Here is a 21,908-nt window from a genome sequence, read left to right as displayed (position 1 = left end):
CTTTATCAACACTAAGCCCTTCGCCTTCTTGTGAGTCAATGGCAGTTTCAGCATCCATAACTTCCCTTGTTCTTGCATCTCCCCCAATGTTCTCTTTATCTATGATGGTTCCACCTTAACACTCCTGACAACATCTACCCTTCCTTCATGACTCAACTTAGCAACTTTAATCTCTGAGAAACTTCTCACCAGTCCTTCCCGATAATCAGTTCTGCACGTTTGTTTCCTGAGAAACTGGGGATGTTTGAGGTTGCATGGAAGTACTAGAGACCCTCAGTGTGTACTGTGCAGCAGGAGTCCCCAGGCACTTACTGAATACGTACATGAGTAAGTGACTAAGTGAAGACTGAATGAATTAGTCCAGCTCATCTTCAATGTTTCATGTATGAAACTTTTGAAGCACCATCACTGGGTCACAGCATAGCACAGAAGTCCAGGGTACTAGCAAAGATGGTGGGGTTTTTTTTTTTTAGCTCTTTGTAGATTAATTAATTTACCCACATTAACTCTATCAGGCCTAGTACAAGGCCAGGCTACTCGATCTGTAGCTTTCTCCATGTCACAGGGAATCTCACTGCACAGGAGCCAGCTTCTAAGGTGTACAGTCCATGCTGTCCAAGCAGAATAATGCCCCTTGCTTAGAGGGGCCCTTTCCTGATTTAATTCTCTGATGTAGCTGTGCTGGATGTCTTCATGTTTCTAAACAAAGGGCCTGGGGTTTTGTTTTGGGTTGGGGCCACAATCTTGCCATCAGACCCAGTGAAAGAGCTGCTGCCAACTTACTTGGCACACACCCAGGAGATGTTGGATGAGGTTGGTGGGATCTCCCTGACCTAGTCATGGCAGCCTTCTGTCTATTTTGGACGTTTCAAAGGGAGCTTCAGACCCTGGGAGTTGATGCTCTGCCCAAGAGAATGTGGCAGCTTTAGTCATCACCCATTGGAAAACTTTTAAATGGCACTTAAAACAGAAGTCATTAGAAAGTATATTATAAGGACAGTAATTGCTAAGCTAAAAGTATTGCTAATTCCTGGACTTCGTCATAGGAACTTCCAGTTTAATTCTATATTATCCCAACATCTATTTTAAAGATAAAACAGGAGCACTCAGCCCAAGCTGTTTGACTCCCTAGGATAGTACTTGCCTTCTACTGAAGATGAGAGAAGAATGTTAGGCCTGCCATTTCCTTTAATTGCTTTAATTAAAATGTAAAATTTAGTTTAAAAATACTCTTTGCAGTAACTTTATAATGGGGCCTTTGACAAAAGCAATTTTCTAAGTAGCATTAGTATCTTTCTAAGCATGATGAACTAAAATGAACAATGGAAACACCCGTCAGAAAGCCTATACAATATGTAGGTCTAATTTTCTACAATTATTTCAAATGGTATGTACATTAAGAATTAGAGCTGGGCTGGAAAGAAACTCACTTGAAAACTTGGATACTTTACAAAATTGGTATTAAAGAATTGTTTTCTGAGTGCATGATTTTTTTTAACAGCTCATTTATATTTCACAAAGTGTCTGTGCTCACTGTATAGGATCTGGAAAGTTAAGCAAATGTGAAAAACAGCTTCAAAACAGTCAACATTTTGACTGAATCCATTCAGCCTTTTCTCTTCATAAAAATAAACTTATAAACTTGATACTGTTTTATGACCTGCACATTTTTATGCTGATTCATGAACAGATTTCCATGTCATCTATTCATTTGCATTAAATACCATGTACAAAGCACTCTATCTGAATATCAATGTAACATAATTTATCAGCTGGTATCCATTGTAGAAAAATTGACTGGTTATCAGGTTTTCATTTCCACAGAATTAAATATCTACTCAATAACATTTTTATATACAAATGCTTTATCTGCATTGTTTTTATTTTTAAGATTTATTCTTATCATTTTTTAACTATGTGTAGTGAGTATATGCACATGAGTGCAGTGCCCACAGAGACCAGAAGAGGCATCAAGTCTCCTAGAGCTAGAGTTACAGGTGGCTATGAGCTGCCAGATATGGTTGCTGAGCCAAACTTGGCCTCTCGGGAAGAGCAACATGCACGCTTAACCCAGAGCTGTCTCTCCAGCCCTGAAATGTGCTCTTAGCCACAGAGCCAATTCTCCAGTCCCTCACAACATTTTAATATTGCTTATTCCATGTCTTTCCATGCTTTGTCCTTTTGAAGTTATTTAATTCTTTCTACATGTACATTTTCAGAAGACATGCATATGGTGCACAAATCTCCTGCACTCACGTGTGTTAGCATTACCATGCCAGGCTTTCTCTCTCTGGATGTTTCTCCGTTAGTGAATATGGCTTTTGGTATGCCAGGCTCTCTCTCTCTCTCTCTCTCTCTCTCTCTCTCTCTCTCTCTCTCTCTCTCTCTCTCTCTCTCTCTCTGTTGGACAATAAAATGATCGAGACATCGTCCTTCTACCCACAAGTACCTTAATCTAGTGGGAATAGGAGACACTTATAACTCAGTGTACAATAGAAGCAAAAGTGGAATCAAGGAGGCACAGAAGAGAGGAAGGCTGGAGTAGCCAAGGAAGCTGCTCCAGGGACACCCTGAAAAAGTGTGGAGGGCTTTTGACAGATGAGAAAAGGAGAACATTCTGAGCAGAAGACAGTCCGAGCACAGGCCAGAGAAGTAAATGTGTCTGTGTCTGAGGAGACAGAGATGTGTCTCCTGTCTGAGGAGATAGAACACAGTATATATGGATCAAGAGAAGGCAGGGCGGGACTATACTGTAAGAGTTACAACATCATCCACCCAAACTACAGCTTCTGTCTACAGAAGTGAGAAGTCAGCAACTATCTTATCCATTTCTTTTGCCATAACTGAATAGCCCTGACTGTTTCATTTATAAAGAATAAAGGCTTATTTTATTCATGGTTCTTGAGGTTGGAAGGTTAAGGGATTGCATTTGGTGAAGGGCTCCTTGTTTATGGAGACTCTGTAGAATCTTAAAATAGGGCAAGCCATTACAATGCAAAAGATCTCTTGGAAAAGTGTCCCAATGTCCTTTATAACAGGCCCACCCTCGCAATAGCCAACTTACTGTTAACCATTAAGCACTGAGGGCAGAATTTTATGACCTATTCATATCTTAAATGTCCCATCTCTTGACCTCACAGTGGGGACTGAATCTTAGCATGCCTTCTCATGCAAATAGCCAGTCTTCAGCGGGGACTATTTTGAGCAGCTCAGGGCTTCCTGCAACAGTCTCAGGAAAAGAAAGGGAGCCCCACCTGGCTGTCAGCTCTAGCCACAGTCTGTCCAGCACAATGCCAAAGGCATTTTCATGAAAACCTACCATTCTGAGTCAAGTGAGAGGGAGGCTAGGGAGACACCGGACAGTCCAAACCACCACCACTTTACAGAGCTCTGTGTCATGCTGCTGAGACGCCAGCGTTAGAAACGGGATCTCTGCACTCACTTCCCTCAGCCCATGGCCAAGGGCAGACAATCAAGGTGTCACCTGGCAAATCCTTATCAAATGGAGGCATCATAATAGCCAGTCCCTCCTTTGAGAAAGACAGAAAACAACAGTGTCTCCTCAGAACAAAGTCATTGCAAAAAGATTCAATGACATATTCAAGAAGCAAAGTTTTGTTATCCTTCTTCTTTGATGATAATCTTTTATAGTTTAACCACGCAGCCTGGGTTAAAAAGACGTGACACCTAAACATAATTGTGGGATATCAGACATTGATAAATTTACATTAGTAAGGGATTGAGGAGGTGCTGATTCAAGACCAGCCATTAGATGACCTGGGATGTGCATCATGAGACATGAACTTAACATGATTGGGATGTTTTGGTCTTGATGGAGCATTGTTTCCACATGGTAGGTGTTTGTCAGAATTTACTCATGAGTTCTGTGTTCATGTTATTATTACATGTAAATTATGATACCTCAATAAAGTAAAATAAAAATGAGCAAAAATTCGGGGCTGAGGGAGCAGAAAACGTATAAGAGTCAGAGGGTGGGGGAGAATGCTATGAAATACTGTCCTCTAAACATGACATGGCCGCTGTACACATGCAAACTCCCAGTAGCTGTGGTTACCTGCACAAAACCTCCACAAGATCCAGCCAGTTAAAAACCCCAGCATGGAGCTGGAAGAGGTGCCTGAGGTCTACAACTATCTGATGAGTTACTGGCCATTGATGCCTGCCAGGGAGGGAAAGTCACTTTTTTATGAGTGTTTCTTGTGCTTCGGTAAATGACCCAACAATCACATGCACATGGGCAGCATTAATTAATTCAGTGAGCAAGAAATAAATATAAAGGAGGACATAAAGTTGGGAGGGAGAAGTGATGGGGATCCTGGGTTAGGGATAGATATTATCAAATACATCAAATATGTGTACGGATTTTTTTAAGAATAAATAAAAATAGTTTTTAGAAAAGCTAAATAAGAAAGCCTATTGAAATTTCTTTAGGTTATCTCTTCCTCTGTTATATACTCCTCACTCCATTATAAAGGCCCACTTACAACCTTTGGGTACTAATTGGGTAGGAGGGCTTATAGGACAGTTAATATGTAGGTGACAAGGAGCACAGAGGTAGATGTCACCAACATGGGTCTACAGAGGGACAGTTAGAGCAGACATCAGCATCAGACAGAGAATTGGGTGAAGCAAATCCTGAAGACTCCTTGTGTTTACGGAGCCTTTTAGAAAGGAGAACACATGGGTCTTCAAGCCCAGATCAACATAATCTCGCTATGTTTGTGGTGCCGGGGACTCTTGCCATTTGTTTTTTAAGTTGGTGTGTGTGTGTGTGTGTGTGTGTGTGTGTGTGTGTGTGTGTGTGTGTACAGGTGTGTATTTGTATGCATCTGTTTGCGTGTGTGCATGTACGTTGGGGGGGAGTGTATGTGTGCATATGCATGTAGAAGTCAGAGAACAACCTGAAGTGCCATTTCTTGGGCATTCACCTTCTGTTTTCTGAGACAGGGCCTCTCCCTGGCCTGGAATTCTCCAAATAGGCTAGGCTGCCTGGCCAGGGAACCTGAAGTATCTGTTCTGCCACCACCCAGCTCTGAGATTCTGCTATATGCCTGGGTATTTTTTTTAATTTATTTAAGTATTTTCATGAGCATTCTAAGTATTGAACTCAGGTCCCAATGCTTAGAAGGCAAGCACTCTATCCACCAGCTGAACCATCTCTTCAAACCTGGCGGTGATGTTAATGCCTTTGACAACCTGATATAAAGCTGAGTGCTTTGACATCGGGTTGGCTCTTTGGAGCTGATCTCAGCCCACGAGGTATTATTTTTCACAGAAGCAATAAAATTTTGTTTAAGCTCTATGATTGAATTTCAAACAGTCACTGAATAGCATAAATATCTTCTATTTCCTTTCCATCCACAAGATTCCAGAAGCTCTTCATGGCCCAGCTTGCAGGGAATGGAGTTTCTGGTTCATGCTCACAATAGGCTCCTCACAAGAGGAACTGAAGTCCACTGGAGACACAAATAAAACTAGCTCTATTTGCTGAATTTGAAAATATACAGCGAGGTGGGGTTGGAGTGTAGGTCAGCTACTCTGAGGAGGCAGAAGTGTGGCTTTCTGCTGTTCTGCTGAAGTAAAGCAGAAAAGGCTTGTCACCAAGTCACAGCGATCAGAATCAACCTGCAGTTGATCTCTGGTCTTAGTGTGGCTGACTCATATGAGCCGTGTAAAAGCAGCCCTCCTACAGCAGGGCCAGCATGAGCTAGGAGAACAGCATCTCCTCCTTAGAGAGGTGACTCCAACCAGGAGCCTGGAGGAGAAAGCTGCGGACCTAGAACTTTTTGTTCTTTTGTTTGTTTGCTTCTCAAGACAGGGTTTCTCTGTGTAGCAGCCTTAGCTGTCCTGGAATTCACTTTGTAGACCAGGCTGGCCTCGAACTTACAGAGATCTGCCTGACTCTGCCTTCCAAGTGCTGGAATTAAAAGCATGTGCCACCATTGAATGGCAAGCATGTTATTTCTAATGATACTGTTTACCTGTCTCAACAAAGGAAACACAGCCCCATTATAGGCACATCTCAGTTGGCTTTGCTGTGAGCCCTCCCTTCCTGTCTCTCAATTCAACTTGTTTTCAGCAGTGAATCAGAAGTCACCTTCCTCCTTAACTGACCTTTGGGCCTGAAGAGATAAAATGCCCATGAGCAGGTCTCCTACAACACCCCCAGGAATCTGAGCAAGGAATACAGGAAAAACAGGACTTATGTCTAAAGATGCTGAGAGGACCAGACCAGGCCCTCAGCCCTGGGCTCCTGCACTACTGGAGTGAATTTAGTAGCTCCCAGTACATACTCACATAAGAGGCTCTGTGTTTTCTGTTTCCTGCTCTTGGTAAGAACTGTGTACCATATGCTGGGGGTGGAATTCAAACCTATAGGGAATGTGTGTGATTTGAAAACCTGTGTGGTGTATTCATGTCAATCGCTAGTGTGTTTCTGTAAACATTCCTCCATGGCTTTGAACAGTGTCCTGAGAACACTGAATCAGTCTAGGCAGCATCCAGAGCACCTGCTCTGACACTCAGAGAGGTGATTGTTCTCAAGGAACAAACTCAATCCCTTCTGCATGCTTGCCTAGTCACATCAGGAAGTTATATGGAAGAATTCATTCCTCTAGCCCTTCCCTGCACCACAGTTCAAGGGACAAGAACAGAAGGAGAAAGCCCATTTGTTTTTAGTCTGAGTACAAATATTGGAGGTTGATATTTATAACAGGATAGTTGTTTTGCAACAGAAATAAAAGTAGATGATGAAACTTAGGGTGAAAAAAAATGGACTCTTGGGAATGGGACCAAGAACATTCTCTCTACGTCAGCCTTTTAGTCAAGGCCACAGAGTGTGATTTATAGCTTCCCTTCCAGATACTTGATTTTATTGGTTTGCTGGGAATTTGTTTGTTTTTCAAGGAAAATATACATGGGGAAGTAAGATGTTCAGTGCTTATTTCCAAAAGCCTACCCTCCCCCAACCCCCACCTTGGTAAGGTGTCATGCTAGGAAATATACAATGAAGCCTTCCCCTAAAAAGCTTGTGTTCCAGGTTCCATGATTCACAAATGGCATTGCAGTTGGTCATCATAGCCAAAGGCCTCTGACAGACGACTTCCTTCATTGAGAGTATTTGTGAGGACTGGCAGAGATGGCTCAGCAGCTAAGAGTGCCTGCTGTCTTGCCAAGGACCAGAGTTAGATTCCCAGAAACCTCTTGGGCAGCTCACTGTAACTCTAACTCCTGGGGATCTGATGTCCTCTTCTGGCCTCCACAGACACTCACAAACACTTGTGCATATTCAACAAAAGGACACACACACATAAATAACTAAAATGTTAAGTTAAAATCTATTCTAAAGAGAATTTTATGATCAAAGTGGAGCTGTTTCCACCAACAAATTCATCCTACGTTCCTTCTTATGAATTTTAATGACTGAAGCAAATTTTAGGTTTAATGCCCATTTGGAAGAGCTAGACTCTTCTAATGAAGACAACCTTCAGGTAATGTCATTCAGAAATCTATTGGTGGACATTTCTTGGTTGATATGGTTTTGATTTTTTGTTGTTGTTTTTTGTTTGTTTTTTGTTTTTGTTGTTGTTGTTGTTGGGTTTTTTTTAGTCCATGTTAAGACAACGTTTTTGGAGCTAAACACATTTCTTAAGATCGCTGAGTCAGCTCTTTTTCAGCTAGAGAGCCCCAGGTTCGTTGGCCCCATGACTTTACTTTTCCCTTTGTGGTCCTTATGGCCTCAAACAGTCTCGTTTTGTATGTGAATCATGGCTGATGATGCTCAAAAGTGCAACTCCAGTTTGAGCTTCTTTTCTGAATGTCAGCCTCTTCTACCTAACATCTTCATTCAATGTCAGGTCTTTCACCACAAACCTCCTTCTCCCACATCTGTCTCCTTTTCCCACATCTCCCACATCTGTCTCCTCAACAACCGAGAACTCCCTCTTTGCAGTTGCTCAGACTGCATCTAAGAGTCATCTGAAGCCTCTCTTCTCTGGCATCCCATATGCTGCCAGCCCCACATCAGAAGGCATTCCTTCACCACCTCCACGTTCAATGGAAATCTCACATTCTTCCACTAGTACTCTCTGGTACTCAGAGGAGATGGAATCCAGTGCTTTCTGTCACTGCCAACCCCAGACCTTTGCTCAAGCTGCCTTTATGCAAAGCCTACAGTCCTGTGGGAGGCCATCGAATGGTGCCTGTCTCCTATCTGTTGGCCTTCAATCTGTTTACAAGCAGTAACTAGAAGAATCCTGTTCACGTCTAAGGCATGATCCATGACTCCCCTCTCAAAGTTGTCAGGTGCTTTCAGATTCTCATCCGTGGCTAGAACCCCCATCACCTTCATTAGCACCTGGTATATTCCCAATAAGTATGTGCTGAAGTGATTGGTTAGTACGTTTCTGCTTTTCTTTGGGGTCCATTGTTATCCATACATCTATCGGCCCCTGAATTTTCCTCAGGGAAAATTAACTTGAACGATGTATACTTTAATTATAACCAAAGAATTATGGTATTGGTTGTCAATTTCCCAGTTTTAATTTTGTTCTATTTTGCAAACTGAAGTTTTCATTTCTGTAAAGTCAAAGCTATTTCTACCATGACTTTTTCTCTGGACGGGTCTTTCAGAAGTCAGGAAAGTGCAATATCTTGATGTTGTGTTCTTGTTCTCTCATTCTTGTGTCGCTCCACAGGCATCAACAGGAAAGTTGTGTACTCCCTGGAGGACTCGGCCGGTGGGGTCTTCTCCATTGACAGCTCTTCTGGGGTCATCATCCTGGAACAGCCTCTGGACCGAGAGCAGCAGTCATCATACAACATCAGTGTGCGGGCCACCGACCAGAGTCCCGGACAATCCCTCTCCTCTCTCGCCTCCGTCACCATCAGTGTCCTGGACATCAATGACAACCCCCCTGTGTTTGAGAGGAGGGACTACCTAGTAACAGTGCCTGAGGACACTTCCCTTGGTACTCAAGTCCTCTCTGTTTTTGCCACCAGCAAAGATATTGGCACAAATGCTGAGATAACGTATCTCATCCGGTCTGGGAACGATCAAGGGAAATTTAGGATCAACCCAAAGACAGGTGGGTAAATGAGAAGTTCAATAATACTTCCTATTTCTTCTCTCATCCCATCACCCTTCTCGGAGGGGTCTATGTGTTCCTCCTGCCTTCCTTGCAGGGCCTGCATGTGGACCTCAGTGCCATGCTCCTAACAATGGCCCTTCTAAATTCCAAGCTCCAAGCAGTAGGCTTACTTGGCAAATTCTTGACCCATGAGTTGAGCACAGAACATCTAGTTAGGAGGCTTGGGTCAACATGTGTTCCCTAAGGAACAGCTGTGGCATTTACATTAAAGTTCAAGAGTCTATTTGTGTCTCCTTTCGGTTTGTTTTCTGCTTGGATCCCATGTGCCTATGGAAGGAAGGGTCACAGGAGGTGAGCTGTCTCTGTACCCCATCCATGGGTAGACGACCAGTCTCTCTGGTCAGCAGCCATGACTGACATTGGCTATCATCCCCAAACATCAAGTGGGTGATTTGCTGTTGTCAATCCAAAATGTGTTTATCTGGATGGGTTCCTATTCATCTTGGTTCAGAGCACCTTTGAATGCTCCCTTCTGAAGGAACTATCCTCTAATAGTCAAGACCATTTATCCCATTTTCCAGGCAGGAGGTAAGTTTCTCACACCTCTGACCTTTGCCCTTTTCCTCAATCACACAAGAAGTATGTAGCTGTTATGCAAGATGGCAGAGGAGGCCTACTTCTCCTTAGTCAGTACACAGAAAAAGGGCAGTACCATGATCACCAACATTCAATTAACATTGCCAGTATTCTATAGTCCTATAAAATCTTTGGGTATAATTCACATACTCCAAATGAGAAAAACAGAACTTTTGAGTGGTTAACAGTTTCCTCAACCTTTACTATTCATAAGTGAATTATCCAATATTTGAATGTTTTTTCTTTCTGACTCAGGAGTGCCCGCTCTAACCCTGTCACAACTTAACTACTGTGCACAAACGTAAAAATGTACCCTTGAGTGAAAAAAGTGGAAGCATTGATTGAAGGGCTGCACTAGCAGGTCCTCCCAGCAGAAAGTGTTTACTAAAGCCATTACTTCAAACCAAACTGTATGAAGATTCCACTCATCAAGATCTTCATTAGCTTTGCCCTGTCCAACTCTGACAATTGTATATGAACACCATGGAGGGGTGGCTAAGGATAGTTTAAAATTGGCATTTGGTAACTAAATTGACAAAATTAAGCTCCAGGGGTAGTAAGTGCTCAGAAAATTCAATTATGAGTCAAAATGGGCTCTTGATCAAGATACAATTTCTGTTTCCACCATAATTTGAAGGAGTCTATTGGCAGTCTTGGAACTAGAGTTCTCTGGATGGCTATGCCCAAGAAAATGACCTTCTCAATTGTCCTGATGACTGTTTTCCAGGTGAGAGAAAGACAAACACCTGGGAACTGCCCTATGGGCACAATGACTAGCTACCAACTTGACAACACTGTACAGGGTCACTACCAGACAGGGCTGGGACAGGAGGGGTGACCAATCTCACAGTCCATCTTAGAGGTTGCCATCAACTAGACACCTTCTTTTGTTCTGCTCACTTGATTCCTTGTGGTGGCATCACAAGGGCTACATGGGTGTGGACACATGGGCTATGTGGGTGTGGACACCTGGGCTATGTGGGTGTGGACACCTGGGCCACATGGCTGTGACACCATGGGGATGTTTGCTTTCCAGGAGCTCCTTTTACCTCATGCCACCCCACCTTGAGATTCTCCGAGTCCTCGGCCTCTGTACATGATAGTTCTAGACAGGCACATTATAAATTGGCACAGCAACTGTGTGGTCATTCAATCCAGTGTTGGCTGTGAGTGGTTACCTTATGACAGGGTCAATGCCCTCAGGTCACAGTCACACATCTCTTGTTCTTCCTCCTGGGTCCACTCAGGGACTTGAGAGACACTCCTCAGGGTGTTTGTCCCTGGCCAGCTCTCCAGCTTCACACGCAGAGACTTCTGTGCTGCCTGAAAGAAATCCTGGAATTAACACGGAAACCTGTGAACACTGACCATTTCTTCAGAAGTGTGTCCAGTAGGAGGCTATGCTTACTGACAGTGCTCATCAGACTTCCATGATGCTTTCAGGGACTCAGCAAACTCCCACATATGTAATCTTGGCTAGAGATGATGTAAATATAGCACTTTACCTACAGAACAACTGAACCCCGTTTTCCCCTAATCAAATATAAAGTTATCTATTTTCCTTCAAAGGGGGTATTTCTGTCTTGGAAGCTCTGGACTACGAAACATGCAAAAGATTTTACCTGGTGGTAGAAGCTAAGGATGGGGGCACCCCAGCCCTAAGTGCTGCAGCCACCGTCAGCATCGACCTCACAGATGTGAATGATAATCCTCCTCAATTCAGTCAAGATGTCTACAGCGCTGTCATCAGTGAGGATGCCTTGGAGGGGGACTCTGTCATTCTGGTAGGTGCCAGCAGCATCTGAATTCTGGGACAAAACATCCTCACGGAGACGAAATGAGCAAGGTCTGTCTTGGACTTGGTTCACACTCCCCCTTCCAGGGTTTTTGTGCACCCTCCTTCAAAGACGTCTGTCACACATGGTCTTTCAATAGCTCCTTCCCTTGTTGCTGTATTAGAAAGGGTCTCACAGATTCATTTATATCAACATATGAATTACTAGTAGTTGCTTTCCTTCCAGAAGTATATGCTTTTAAAGAAAACACAAGGTATCATAGATGAACTTTTGAAAGATCATGCCTACTGGTCTGAGGCAGCTAATCCAAGACTAGAGAATAACTGATCCATGACTAAAGTGGAGATCCGTGGGTATGTTCCCACTGGGGAATGAGGTGTTACACAAAAACTGAAGGGATGAGTGTGAACAAAGCCCATTTTTCAAGAGGGAACACAGTCCATTGTGGTGGAAAGGCGTGGCAACAGGAGGGCAAGCCTGGTCACATGGTGTTCACAGTCAGGAAGCAGAGAGCAATGCTCCACTAGGTTTCTGTAATCTTCCTTTCCACTCAGTCTAGGGCCCCTACTCATAGTGATGATGTCATCCATCACCTGTGCCATCCATAGAGGCACTCAAAGAGTCCCCAGAGCTGTGTCTCCAAGTGACCCCAGATCCAGCCACATAGACAATGAAGAACCATCACAAGTGGCTGAGACCACTATTTGCAGAACTGTGAAGAGGTCATGAAATCAACCCTGCCAGTTATCTCTGGGGTCTGTCATCATTATCTCAAACCCTGATGAAAATCAGGCCTAATTGATATCAGACGCTGAAAAGGTACAAATTAGTAAGGAAATATAAGTGTCCCATGCTAGTGTTGCCCTCTTCGGCCCCACCAATCATCTCCTCCACTGAGAACTTATCGTGGGCAGGGGTTCTAGAACACTGTCAGCCAGAGACCCTAAGCATCAAACTTTTGTCTTTCTCTTGTGTTATACCTTGTCTTTGTTTCGTTTCTTTTCTATGAAGCTGATAGCAGAAGATGCAGATAGCAAGCCCAATGGACAGATTCGCTTTTCCATTGTGGGTGGAGACAGGGACAACGAATTTGCTGTGGATCCCATCTTGGGGCTTGTGAAGGTTAAGAAGAAACTGGACCGGGAACGGGTGAGTGGGTTTGGGTCATCCCTCACCATCCACACCTACACAATCCCTAGACTCATGGGCACAAGCTCCATGTGAGCAGCAAGGAAGTGCAGGTAGATATTTGGGTGAGATTTCTGAAAGAATTTTCTACTGATATTAGCTTTTGGCAGATGTTGGGGATCTTAGAGAAAAAGACAAATGTGTACCTTTCTGCACAGTTTGAATTTTAGTCCTTCATAAGTCAGAGAAAGAAGAACCCTTCAACCAGGATGCTGTGCCCTGGTTTTCATTAGCAACTTCAGTCCTACCTGTGAGTTGCTCAGGAAAGATCACCTGAAGGCACCCAAGGAAAAGAATGATCCAGAAAATCCCTTTGTCCAAGACTGAGCTAACTCTAAATACTGCCATTCTTGACTGAAACATGTGTTTTCAAAGAAAATTAAATATAGAAATGAATTGCACAGCAATAACCCTAAAAAGCAAATCTAATCTTCTAGGTGATACAGCCCTCTAGCCCAGGAATACCAAAATCAGTGGTGTGGGTCAATGATGACAGCCACATTGGCCAAAAGCTCAGGCAGAGCCTCAAAGGCGCTGGCTCCTCCCCTCAGGGAAGAGCTAGAAATATCAGGCTGCAGTTTGGATTGGCACAACTAGCTGGAGTGTGATATTGTATCCTAGTGGGCAGAGGTTGGGACATTCTTAACACCCTGAAATCCGTAGGCCAGCCCCCAACAGAGAATGAGCCAGCCCCAACTGTTAATGGTGCCGAGGTCTATAGAATATGCGTAAAGGCGACACAGCCAGAGACTTCAGGGTATCTGAGCATGTGCAGAAGGGAGGAGGCTCTGCAGTTCCTGATTGCCACCTCTGTGCCTTGGCAGGTGTCGGGATACTCCCTGCTCATCCAAGCAGTAGATAGTGGCATTCCTGCAATGTCCTCAACGACAACTGTCAACATTGATATTTCTGATGTGAATGACAACAGCCCCGTGTTTACACCTGCCAACTATACTGCTGTGATCCAGGTAAGCAAATCTTGCCTGCCAGGTACTCCCTGTGTGCCTCGGCCTCCTCCCTCTGCTCTGGCTTGTTGAGTTGGGGCTTCTATACAAAATAACTTAGAGTAAGAGACTCTAGCAGTCGAAGTTTACCACTGACAGTTTCAGAGGCTGAGAAGATCAAGGTCAAGGCTTTCCCAGATCTTATGTCCGGCAGGGGCTCCCATTCTGTTCACAGTGGTGACTGCTAGCTGTGTCCTCACTTGGCAGGAAAGACAAATGTGCTCCTTCAGGCTTTTCTATGAGGACATTAGTGCTCAAAAGACCTGTGTCTTAGTACTATTGCATTGGGACCTAGTTACCACCTGTGGGTTATTAGTATCCAATATCAACTTGTGTCTTCCTAGGGAAGGTATGAAAACAACCTCAATTTTCCACCTCACTTGTTGAGAAGAGTTATTGAGTACTGTTTCTTCTAAGTATTAGATGTCCCATGTACACAGCCTGTCCCCATCACTATGTGTCATGGACATGCTCTCCCACCCCCATTCACACACATGCCTTCCAGCTGAAAGAGCCAAGGATCTGTAAGCTTAAATAGTCCTCTCAAGATCATGTAGCTGGAAAGTGGTCAGGACTTGAACTTGAATCTACCATGTAAACACATGATATGAATAATCTTTCTACAATGACAGGCTATCTTTAAGAAACCTGTGGTCTCTGAATGGGAGAGAGGTCAGTATGAACCAGCCCAACTTCAGGATAGAGCTGAACTTCAGGATAGAGCTCCTTAAATTCACCTTCCATAGGCAATTTGTTTAAATCCACCTGCCTTAAAGTCAGGTTGCAGGATGGAGTAACTTGCATCTGGCATTCTGATTTCAGGGAAAATGGCAGCCTTCTCTGCTAGCTTATTATTCAGCAGTCAGCTTGTGAGCAGAGTACCTGAGTTTCGTTAGTGGAGGCTGAAGGCCAGGTTAGGAAGATGTGCAGACCCAGACTGTGAGTGTGGAAGACTTGGAGAGACAGCTAATTGTAGCTAGAGTTTTCCTGCCTGGCCCACAGTCAGGACAAATCTCTCTCACCCGCCAGTCCCACAGCCGCTCAGACCCGACAAAGAAAACACAGAGACTTATATTGCTTACAAACTGTATGGCCATGGCAGGCTTCTTGCTAACTGTTCTTACAGCTTAAATTAATCCATTTCTATAAATCTATACCTTGCCACGTGGCTTGTGGCTTACCGGCATCTTCACATGCTGTTTGTCATCGTGGCGGCTGGCAGTGTCTCTCTGACTCAGCCTTCCACTTCCCAGCTTTATTCTCCTCCTTGTCCTGCCTATACTTCCTGCCTGGCCACTGGTCAATCAGTGATTTATTTATTGACCAATCAGCAACACACTTGACATACAGACCATCCCACAGCAGCTAATGATGCTCATGCCTTACGGGTCCACAGGGATTCTGGAGAAGATCTTACTTTACTCCTTGGGTGTCACGGTGGCTCTCAAGCTCTCCCAGGGGCTTTGTGAAGAAGTCAAATGAGAGTGGTCGGGTCTCTGGAGAGCCCTTTGGGATCAGATGGAGGACCTTGAGTGTAGCCATCTGTAACTAGCCTCCTTCACCCCAGTGACCCTGAGCTGTCTGGTAATCAGGCTGAGGTGTTCATGAAGCAAATGCCAGCACTGTCTGCTCATCCCTGGCCCCTTGTCAGTGCGATCGTATTCCTTCCTGGAGAGACTTTGATTTCCTCTCATCTGCTGCTGCCAGCAGCACATGTGATTGCTCTCCACTTTCATCCCCGTACCTCCTCCCCTCTTCCTCTTAGATCTCTGTGGCTGTGGCCTGCCAGAGCACTCTCTGCCTCACCCCACCCTGAACCCTCCTCAAACAAAATACACTTTGCCTTCTCAACATTCCGTTTACAACATGCATCCATCAGCTGGACAGACTATTTCAGATGCGGAAGTCGGCAAGGAGAGCACATGGCCAGGGCCCCCTCCCCCTGCAGGCTGGGCTTGTCTGTAATTTCACACCCTTCCTTCTTAGACGGTGACCCCAAGGACACACATTCTCTCACTCTTTCAGATTCTTCTGCAGAGGAGGAAATGGCCTTCAGAGAATGAGCAAACAAATCAATAAATCTTCTGTTTTGTGTGCTGCTGAGTATGTTGTCTGTGTAAAGCAGTAAATCTTCTCTGGGATGACATGGTCCCACGGTGGGCTCCAAAGAGAGCCAGTGCCGGGAGCCTGATGACCAAGCAGGCAGCGATGTGGCAGAATAGAAACCTCTGAGGTTCTCTCCTAGTCCTCTTTCAAGACTGCCTCCCTTTTCACGCCCAGAATAATAGGTTTATTCCAGCACCTGGTTATCTTCTTCTTCTTTCTTTTGTTCATTTCTCTTCTTTTATTTTTTAATTTTAAATTTTTGTTGTTTAAATTTCAACACAAAGTCTCACTATATAGTCTTGGCTTATCTAGAACTCATTCTATATTCTAGGCTGGACTCAAACTCACGACAATTCTCCTGCCTCTGGCACCCAACTGCTAAAAATACAGGTGTGAGTTACCATGCTCAGTAACACACAGTTATCATAAACTAATTCAGCATAGGAACCTTGGGCTCAGCCAGTATCATGTATTACGCTCCTCATCTCTTGTAACCCAAACATAATCCTTAAACTGGTGTCGTCAGCAGGCTAACTAATAAAGCTGACATCAGTCTATAGAGTGATAAGGCCAAAGTCTAACACAGTGAGTCAAGGAGACCAATATTGACCTTAGCTACAAAAAACTTCATCTGGGCTTTCAAAGTGAAGAAGATAAACTTTGACCCCAGAAGAAGTTATGACTCTTCATGTTCCTGTTTTGAGATCATGTTTCCAAAACGGTTGCTAAAGTTGAAGACTCTGTCCCTCTTCATTCTCAAGTTGATAAATGTACTATTTACTTTCTTTCCCCTAGAGGAACATGGGACAACCATGTTATGAGGTGGGTTGTAAAAGTCCATTGGTTTTCCATATTGACTAAAAAGTTTCTTACATGTTGTCTCCCCACAATGTCTGATAGGACACTGTGTTATAAATAGTCTTAGGCCTCCAACAAAATCACCGCACAACATAATCACAAACAACCCACATTTCCATCCCAGCAGGGTGATGCTTTCTGGTCCTGGGTGAATTTCCAAGGTGATCACAAAAGCTGGATAGAGTGCCACTCACAGCGTGTAGTTCGGTTCTGAGAGTGATAGCCAGGTGGGACCTGGCTGTATCTTTGGAATCTAAGAACCTGTTCGGCCAAAAGGCTGTGTTGTCATCTGTAGAGATTACAGTCCCCGGGCACAGCAACGAGGAGGGATACAGATGGGAAAGAGGATGCCTGCAACCACAGCCTGTTTTCAAAGACGTAATAAGTACCATGGGGATTGCTTATGGCGAATGCCTGGTGGTCTAGCTCAGCACTCCCAGCCAGGAATGGTGTTTTGTTTACTTGTTTGTTTGTTTTTAATGTGATGAGAGGTGTAGTTTTAACTTCCTTTTTGCAACATTCTTTTATACAGGAAAATAAGCCAGTGGGCACCAGCATCTTACAGCTTGTGGTGACAGACAGAGACTCCTTTCACAACGGGCCTCCCTTCTCCTTCTCTATTTTGTCGGGAAATGAAGATGAGGAGTTTGTGCTGGACTCCCATGGGACCCTGAGGTCAGCAGTGGTCTTCCGGCACATGGAATCCCCAGAGTACCTACTGTGCATCCAGGTACAGCTTGCTGTCTGTCCACACTGGGTGCTGCTCTCTCATGTCTGTCCTTCTGCCTATTGGTCGGTTTTTCTTTCTTCACTAAGTCAATATAGCTCATCACAGTGAAGGACTATCCCTCTTTTAATCCCAAATTCAATTTCTTACCAATAAAGACCAGTTTCTATGTGTGAAACTGAATAAGAAGGAAGAGCATGTCACTGCTCAGCATGGATGTTTCTGGAGGTTGTTTCTTGTGGACATTTAGGAGGCCTCAGTTGGTACTGTAAAGAGTCTTGAGGTTCTGACTCCTGTCCATGCTTCTGGTGTGCTAAGTAGTATCTGCCACTCCTTGCTGAGGATGATGTCAATCACCATCATAGAAGACTTGGCCATGTCTGACCTCTGCTAGATATACATTCCCTAGTGAGGCAGGAGGGAACCAGGGACTTAGATGACACTCGCTTTCCAATATCCAAATCCCTCAAATTCAATGGCCTGTGTGACAAAAGAAAAAAGTCAACAATGGCAGGTGTGCAAGGGTCACAAAAAGGAGCCATCAGTGATCAAACATGTGGAATTCCTGCCTGCACCTTTGCCTATACCAAGATTTGGTTTCCAGTCATAAAACTGAATGACCTTTCAACCCACTCCTGCCCACAGAAAGCTGCCTGGCCATTTGGAAGGATGGCTGTGGTGACAGTGATTCAGCAACTCATTCTCTTCCATTCCCAGACAAATTAGTAACCACTGGCTCTCAGCCCATCTGTGAACTCTCCATCGACACCTTTGTCCAACTACTTAAATAACGTCATAGCACAGAACATAGACTCCAGGGACAAGGGGACTTTTCGGGGTCTTCTCACAGCCCTAGCACAGATCTCTGCACACCAGCCTAGAGCGCAGGCATCACATCTCCCACAGTAAACCCTCGGACTCCCTCATAGGAAACGCCCACAAGGTCCTTTTTCTTCCTCCAAGGGACCCTGTTACTTTACCCTCTCACCCATAATCAAACTCTCCCTGTGAGAGCCTGCTGGGTCATTCCTCTGGCTTCATTTTCTTCTGCTCCATCTCTGCACCCATCCCAGACTAATCCTTTTACTTTATGCCATTCCTCTCCGTAAGAGACAAGCAAATGAAAACCCCTAGTACAGTTCCACTTGTTGGCATGCTTTGTGGGAAAAAAAAAAAAAAAAGCTTTATCAGGACACAGCTTTACCTATTCATTTCTGCTTTTATGGCTGCCCCTGGGCTCTAGAGACAGAACTGGGTGTTTACAGATCACATAATTCACACATCCTACACTATTAGTCATCCAGTGCTTACAGAAAGTGCTTGCCAACTAAGCCAAAGCTATCTACGGCTGGCAAACCTGGGCTTCAGCCTCAGGTCTTCAGATTTTGAATGCCAGGGTCCTTAGGTGTACACCATTTTCCCATTCATCTCTGGCACAGGCTCCCTATCCTGCCACCTTCTGTCCAGTGACGTCATGCCTTTCTGATGCTTTTCTGGCCTCTTACATTGGGGTCGGCAACCTCTGGCAGATCTATGAAATTCAAACTCATCATTGTCCTTTGAGTATCCACAGTTTGACTTCAAGTTCGACCTCATTTGCCAAACTTGATTCCACCTTCAGGAAGTTTCCATTTTAGCACCTCTTGATTCACATAGCCAAATAAACAGGTAATGATGGCAATGATGAAAATAGCAACAACCATATGCACAACTACATGCTAAATATTTTTATGGGTGATGCCTGTGCTAAACACTTTGTAATCACTTTCTCTTTTAATTACCACAAGAATCTCAGGGGCTGATATTACTGTTATATTCATGTTGAGGATGCAAAGCTTGAAGCTCAGAGAAGTCAAGTCACCCACAACCACAAACAAAATGTGTAGAAAGCTGGACTGAAAGCTTGTGTGGTGCTCAGGACTTGGCTTCCCTTTGCCATCTACATTTGAGGACACATTTCCTCTGCTGTAGCTCTGTCTGGATCCCTGAGGATCTGTCCCATGGGGACCTGACTTTATTCTGAAGCATGACACCACTGACCCCTCTACCATGCATGACAGGTGCTCATTAAAGATCTGTTGTCATGGTGATTGTTTCATCAGCTCCTCTATTAAGAGAGGAGGGGGGGTTTCAAGCTTCCCATTTCTCCTTTGATGTGCCATCTTTTGTATTCTAAATCTTACCATGATGTAATTCTCATTTAAGTAATGGCATTTCTTCTACATGCCAAAAGGTGTCACCTGGTCCAGTCAAAGGGAAAGAATCCAACAGAAAACAAATATTCCTTCTCCAAGTGAGGACATCATGTTTGGGATTTTTTTTTTTTTTTCTGTTTTCTGTCCAAAATAAAAATAAGGCAAGCCTGGCGTGGGCATGCTGGGTCTTGTAGCACTCCTGCCCATCATCCCTAATGTACCCCCACTGGCTTTATTGTGTTGACACATTTTATTGCCCCTAATACAGTACCCAGAGAATGACTGAGTGTGATAAACCACTCTCTACTTAAGTGCCCATGCTCAGCACTTTTCAGAATAATGACAAAGGATAGAGGAAGAAGTGAACCTGGAAGAAGGTCCAGACACCTGCTGTCTCAGGGTGATATTTTCTTTACTATTCTTAACTCTCGGTTTGTCCTCCTCTTGGTGTCCCTAGGCAAAAGACTCGGGAAAACCGCAGCAAGTTTCTCATACCTACATCCGCGTGCGGGTCATTGAGGAAAGCACCCACAAACCCACAGCCATCCCTCTGGAAATCTTCATTGTCACCATGGAGGATGATTTTCCTGGTGGAGTCATTGGAAAGATCCATGCCACCGATCAGGACATGTATGATGTGCTCACATTTGCCCTGAAATCAGAGCAGAAGAGCTTGTTCAAGGTCAACAGTCATGATGGGAAAATCATTGCCCTGGGAGGGCTGGACAGTGGGAAGTACGTCCTGAACGTCTCTGTGAGTGACGGCCGTTTCCAAGTGCCCATTGATGTCGTGGTGCACGTGGAGCAGCTGGTGCATGAGATGCTGCAAAACACTGTCACCATCCGCTTTGAGAATGTGTCCCCTGAGGACTTTGTGGGGCTGCACATGCATGGGTTCCGGCGCATCCTGCGGAATGCGGTCCTCACCCAGAAGCAGGACAGCCTGCGCATTATTAGCATCCAGCCTGTGGTGGGCACCAACCAGTTGGACATGCTTTTCGCTGTGGAGATGCACAGCAGCGAGTTCTACAAGCCAGCCTACCTGATCCAGAAGCTGTCCAATGCCAGGAGGCACCTAGAGAATGTCATGCATATAGCAGCCATCCTGGAGAAGAACTGCTCAGGACTGGACTGTCAGGAGCAGCACTGTGAGCAGGGCTTGTCACTGGATTCCCATGCACTCATGACCTACAGCACAGCTCGCATCAGCTTCGTGTGTCCACGCTTCTATAGGAACGTGCGCTGCACCTGTAATGGTGGGTTCTGCTAAATGAATCTCCTCCTATATTGCTTGTTTTTCTCATTGCTGTTACAAAATACCCGGCAAGGGCATTTAAAGAAGAGTCTATTTTGTGACAGTTTGACAGTCTGTCATTGCAGGGAAGTCATGGCAGCAGGAGATTGATGCAGCTGGTCACATATGTAGTTGGAGTCATAAAGCAGGGAGTGAGGAATACCAGTGCTTCATTCTCTCTCTCTCTCTTTTAATCAGTTCAGGACCCCAGCGCATGGGTGATGCTGCCCACATTCACAGTAGGTCTTCTCAGATCAGTCAACCCTTTCTGGAAACACCTTTGTAGATACACCCACAGGTATTTCCATGATTGTAAATCTAGTCAAGCTAACAGTGAAGATGAATCATCACACCTCCCAACTCTGAGAATTTAGAGGCAGACTGAAATGCCACTCTTGCATCAATCACTTATTCAACTAAATAGTAATTCTCACATGCCTAATATAGATGCTGAGGCTGTTAAAGAAACAAGAAATGGGAAAAATTGGCCCCCGTAGTCATGGAGCTGTAGCTTAATTTGTGAGTGATGGCCACTTGGAAGTGCCCATTGATGTCATTGTGAATGTGGAGCAGCTGGTGCAGGAAATGCTGCAACCCTTGGTCGCCACCGGCTTTGATCTTACTGTTGGAGTATAACCCCTGCAGCAGGCTCAGTAGGCAGAGATAAACTCAGGTAGGGATCAGAGGAGGACTTGCCTGAGGAAAGCTTGCCTGAGGAAAGCTTAAAGGATGAGAGAGGAACCCATCCCAAGGAGAACGAAAGCGCTTCCCTCTCTGGCAGGAAGTGGCAGCCATGACAAATGAGACTAGAGAGGGCCATGTACACCCTCAGCCATTAGCTAGGATGAAGAATTAGAAAGGATCCCGAGGCGGCAGGAGCCATCGATGGATTAGAAGGGAAGAAGTGATGGGGTAGGGTATGTCCTTTCCGAAGGGTGCAAGGCGGGCAGGCTACAGGGTGCTGGTAGCAAATGAGTTAGGAAGCTGGAGCAGA

At 44.7% G+C, this 21,908-nt stretch overlaps 1 protein-coding gene across 9 annotated transcripts in view; it reads left to right on the top strand.

Annotated features, from left to right (window-relative positions):
• Fat3 (FAT atypical cadherin 3) overlaps nt 1–21,908 on the top strand; it is a 621,862-nt gene that overhangs the window by 553,282 nt on the left and 46,672 nt on the right. For all 9 annotated transcript variants that reach the window (XM_052753008.1, XM_052753043.1, XM_052753024.1 and 6 more), the window contains 6 exons: nt 8,718–9,107; nt 11,316–11,530; nt 12,554–12,691; nt 13,555–13,698; nt 17,231–17,428; nt 20,078–20,876. In XM_052753008.1, coding sequence (XP_052608968.1) covers nt 8,718–9,107; nt 11,316–11,530; nt 12,554–12,691; nt 13,555–13,698; nt 17,231–17,428; nt 20,078–20,876 — 1,884 coding nt within the window. The remainder of the gene's footprint in view (nt 1–8,717; nt 9,108–11,315; nt 11,531–12,553; nt 12,692–13,554; nt 13,699–17,230; nt 17,429–20,077; nt 20,877–21,908) is intronic.

This window comes from Peromyscus californicus, unplaced genomic scaffold, assembly GCF_007827085.1.
Source record: "Peromyscus californicus insignis strain IS unplaced genomic scaffold, ASM782708v3 Scaffold_11__1_contigs__length_118956290, whole genome shotgun sequence".
Taxonomy (NCBI): domain Eukaryota; kingdom Metazoa; phylum Chordata; class Mammalia; order Rodentia; family Cricetidae; genus Peromyscus; species Peromyscus californicus.
This window is presented reverse-complemented; position numbering and strand designations above follow the sequence as displayed.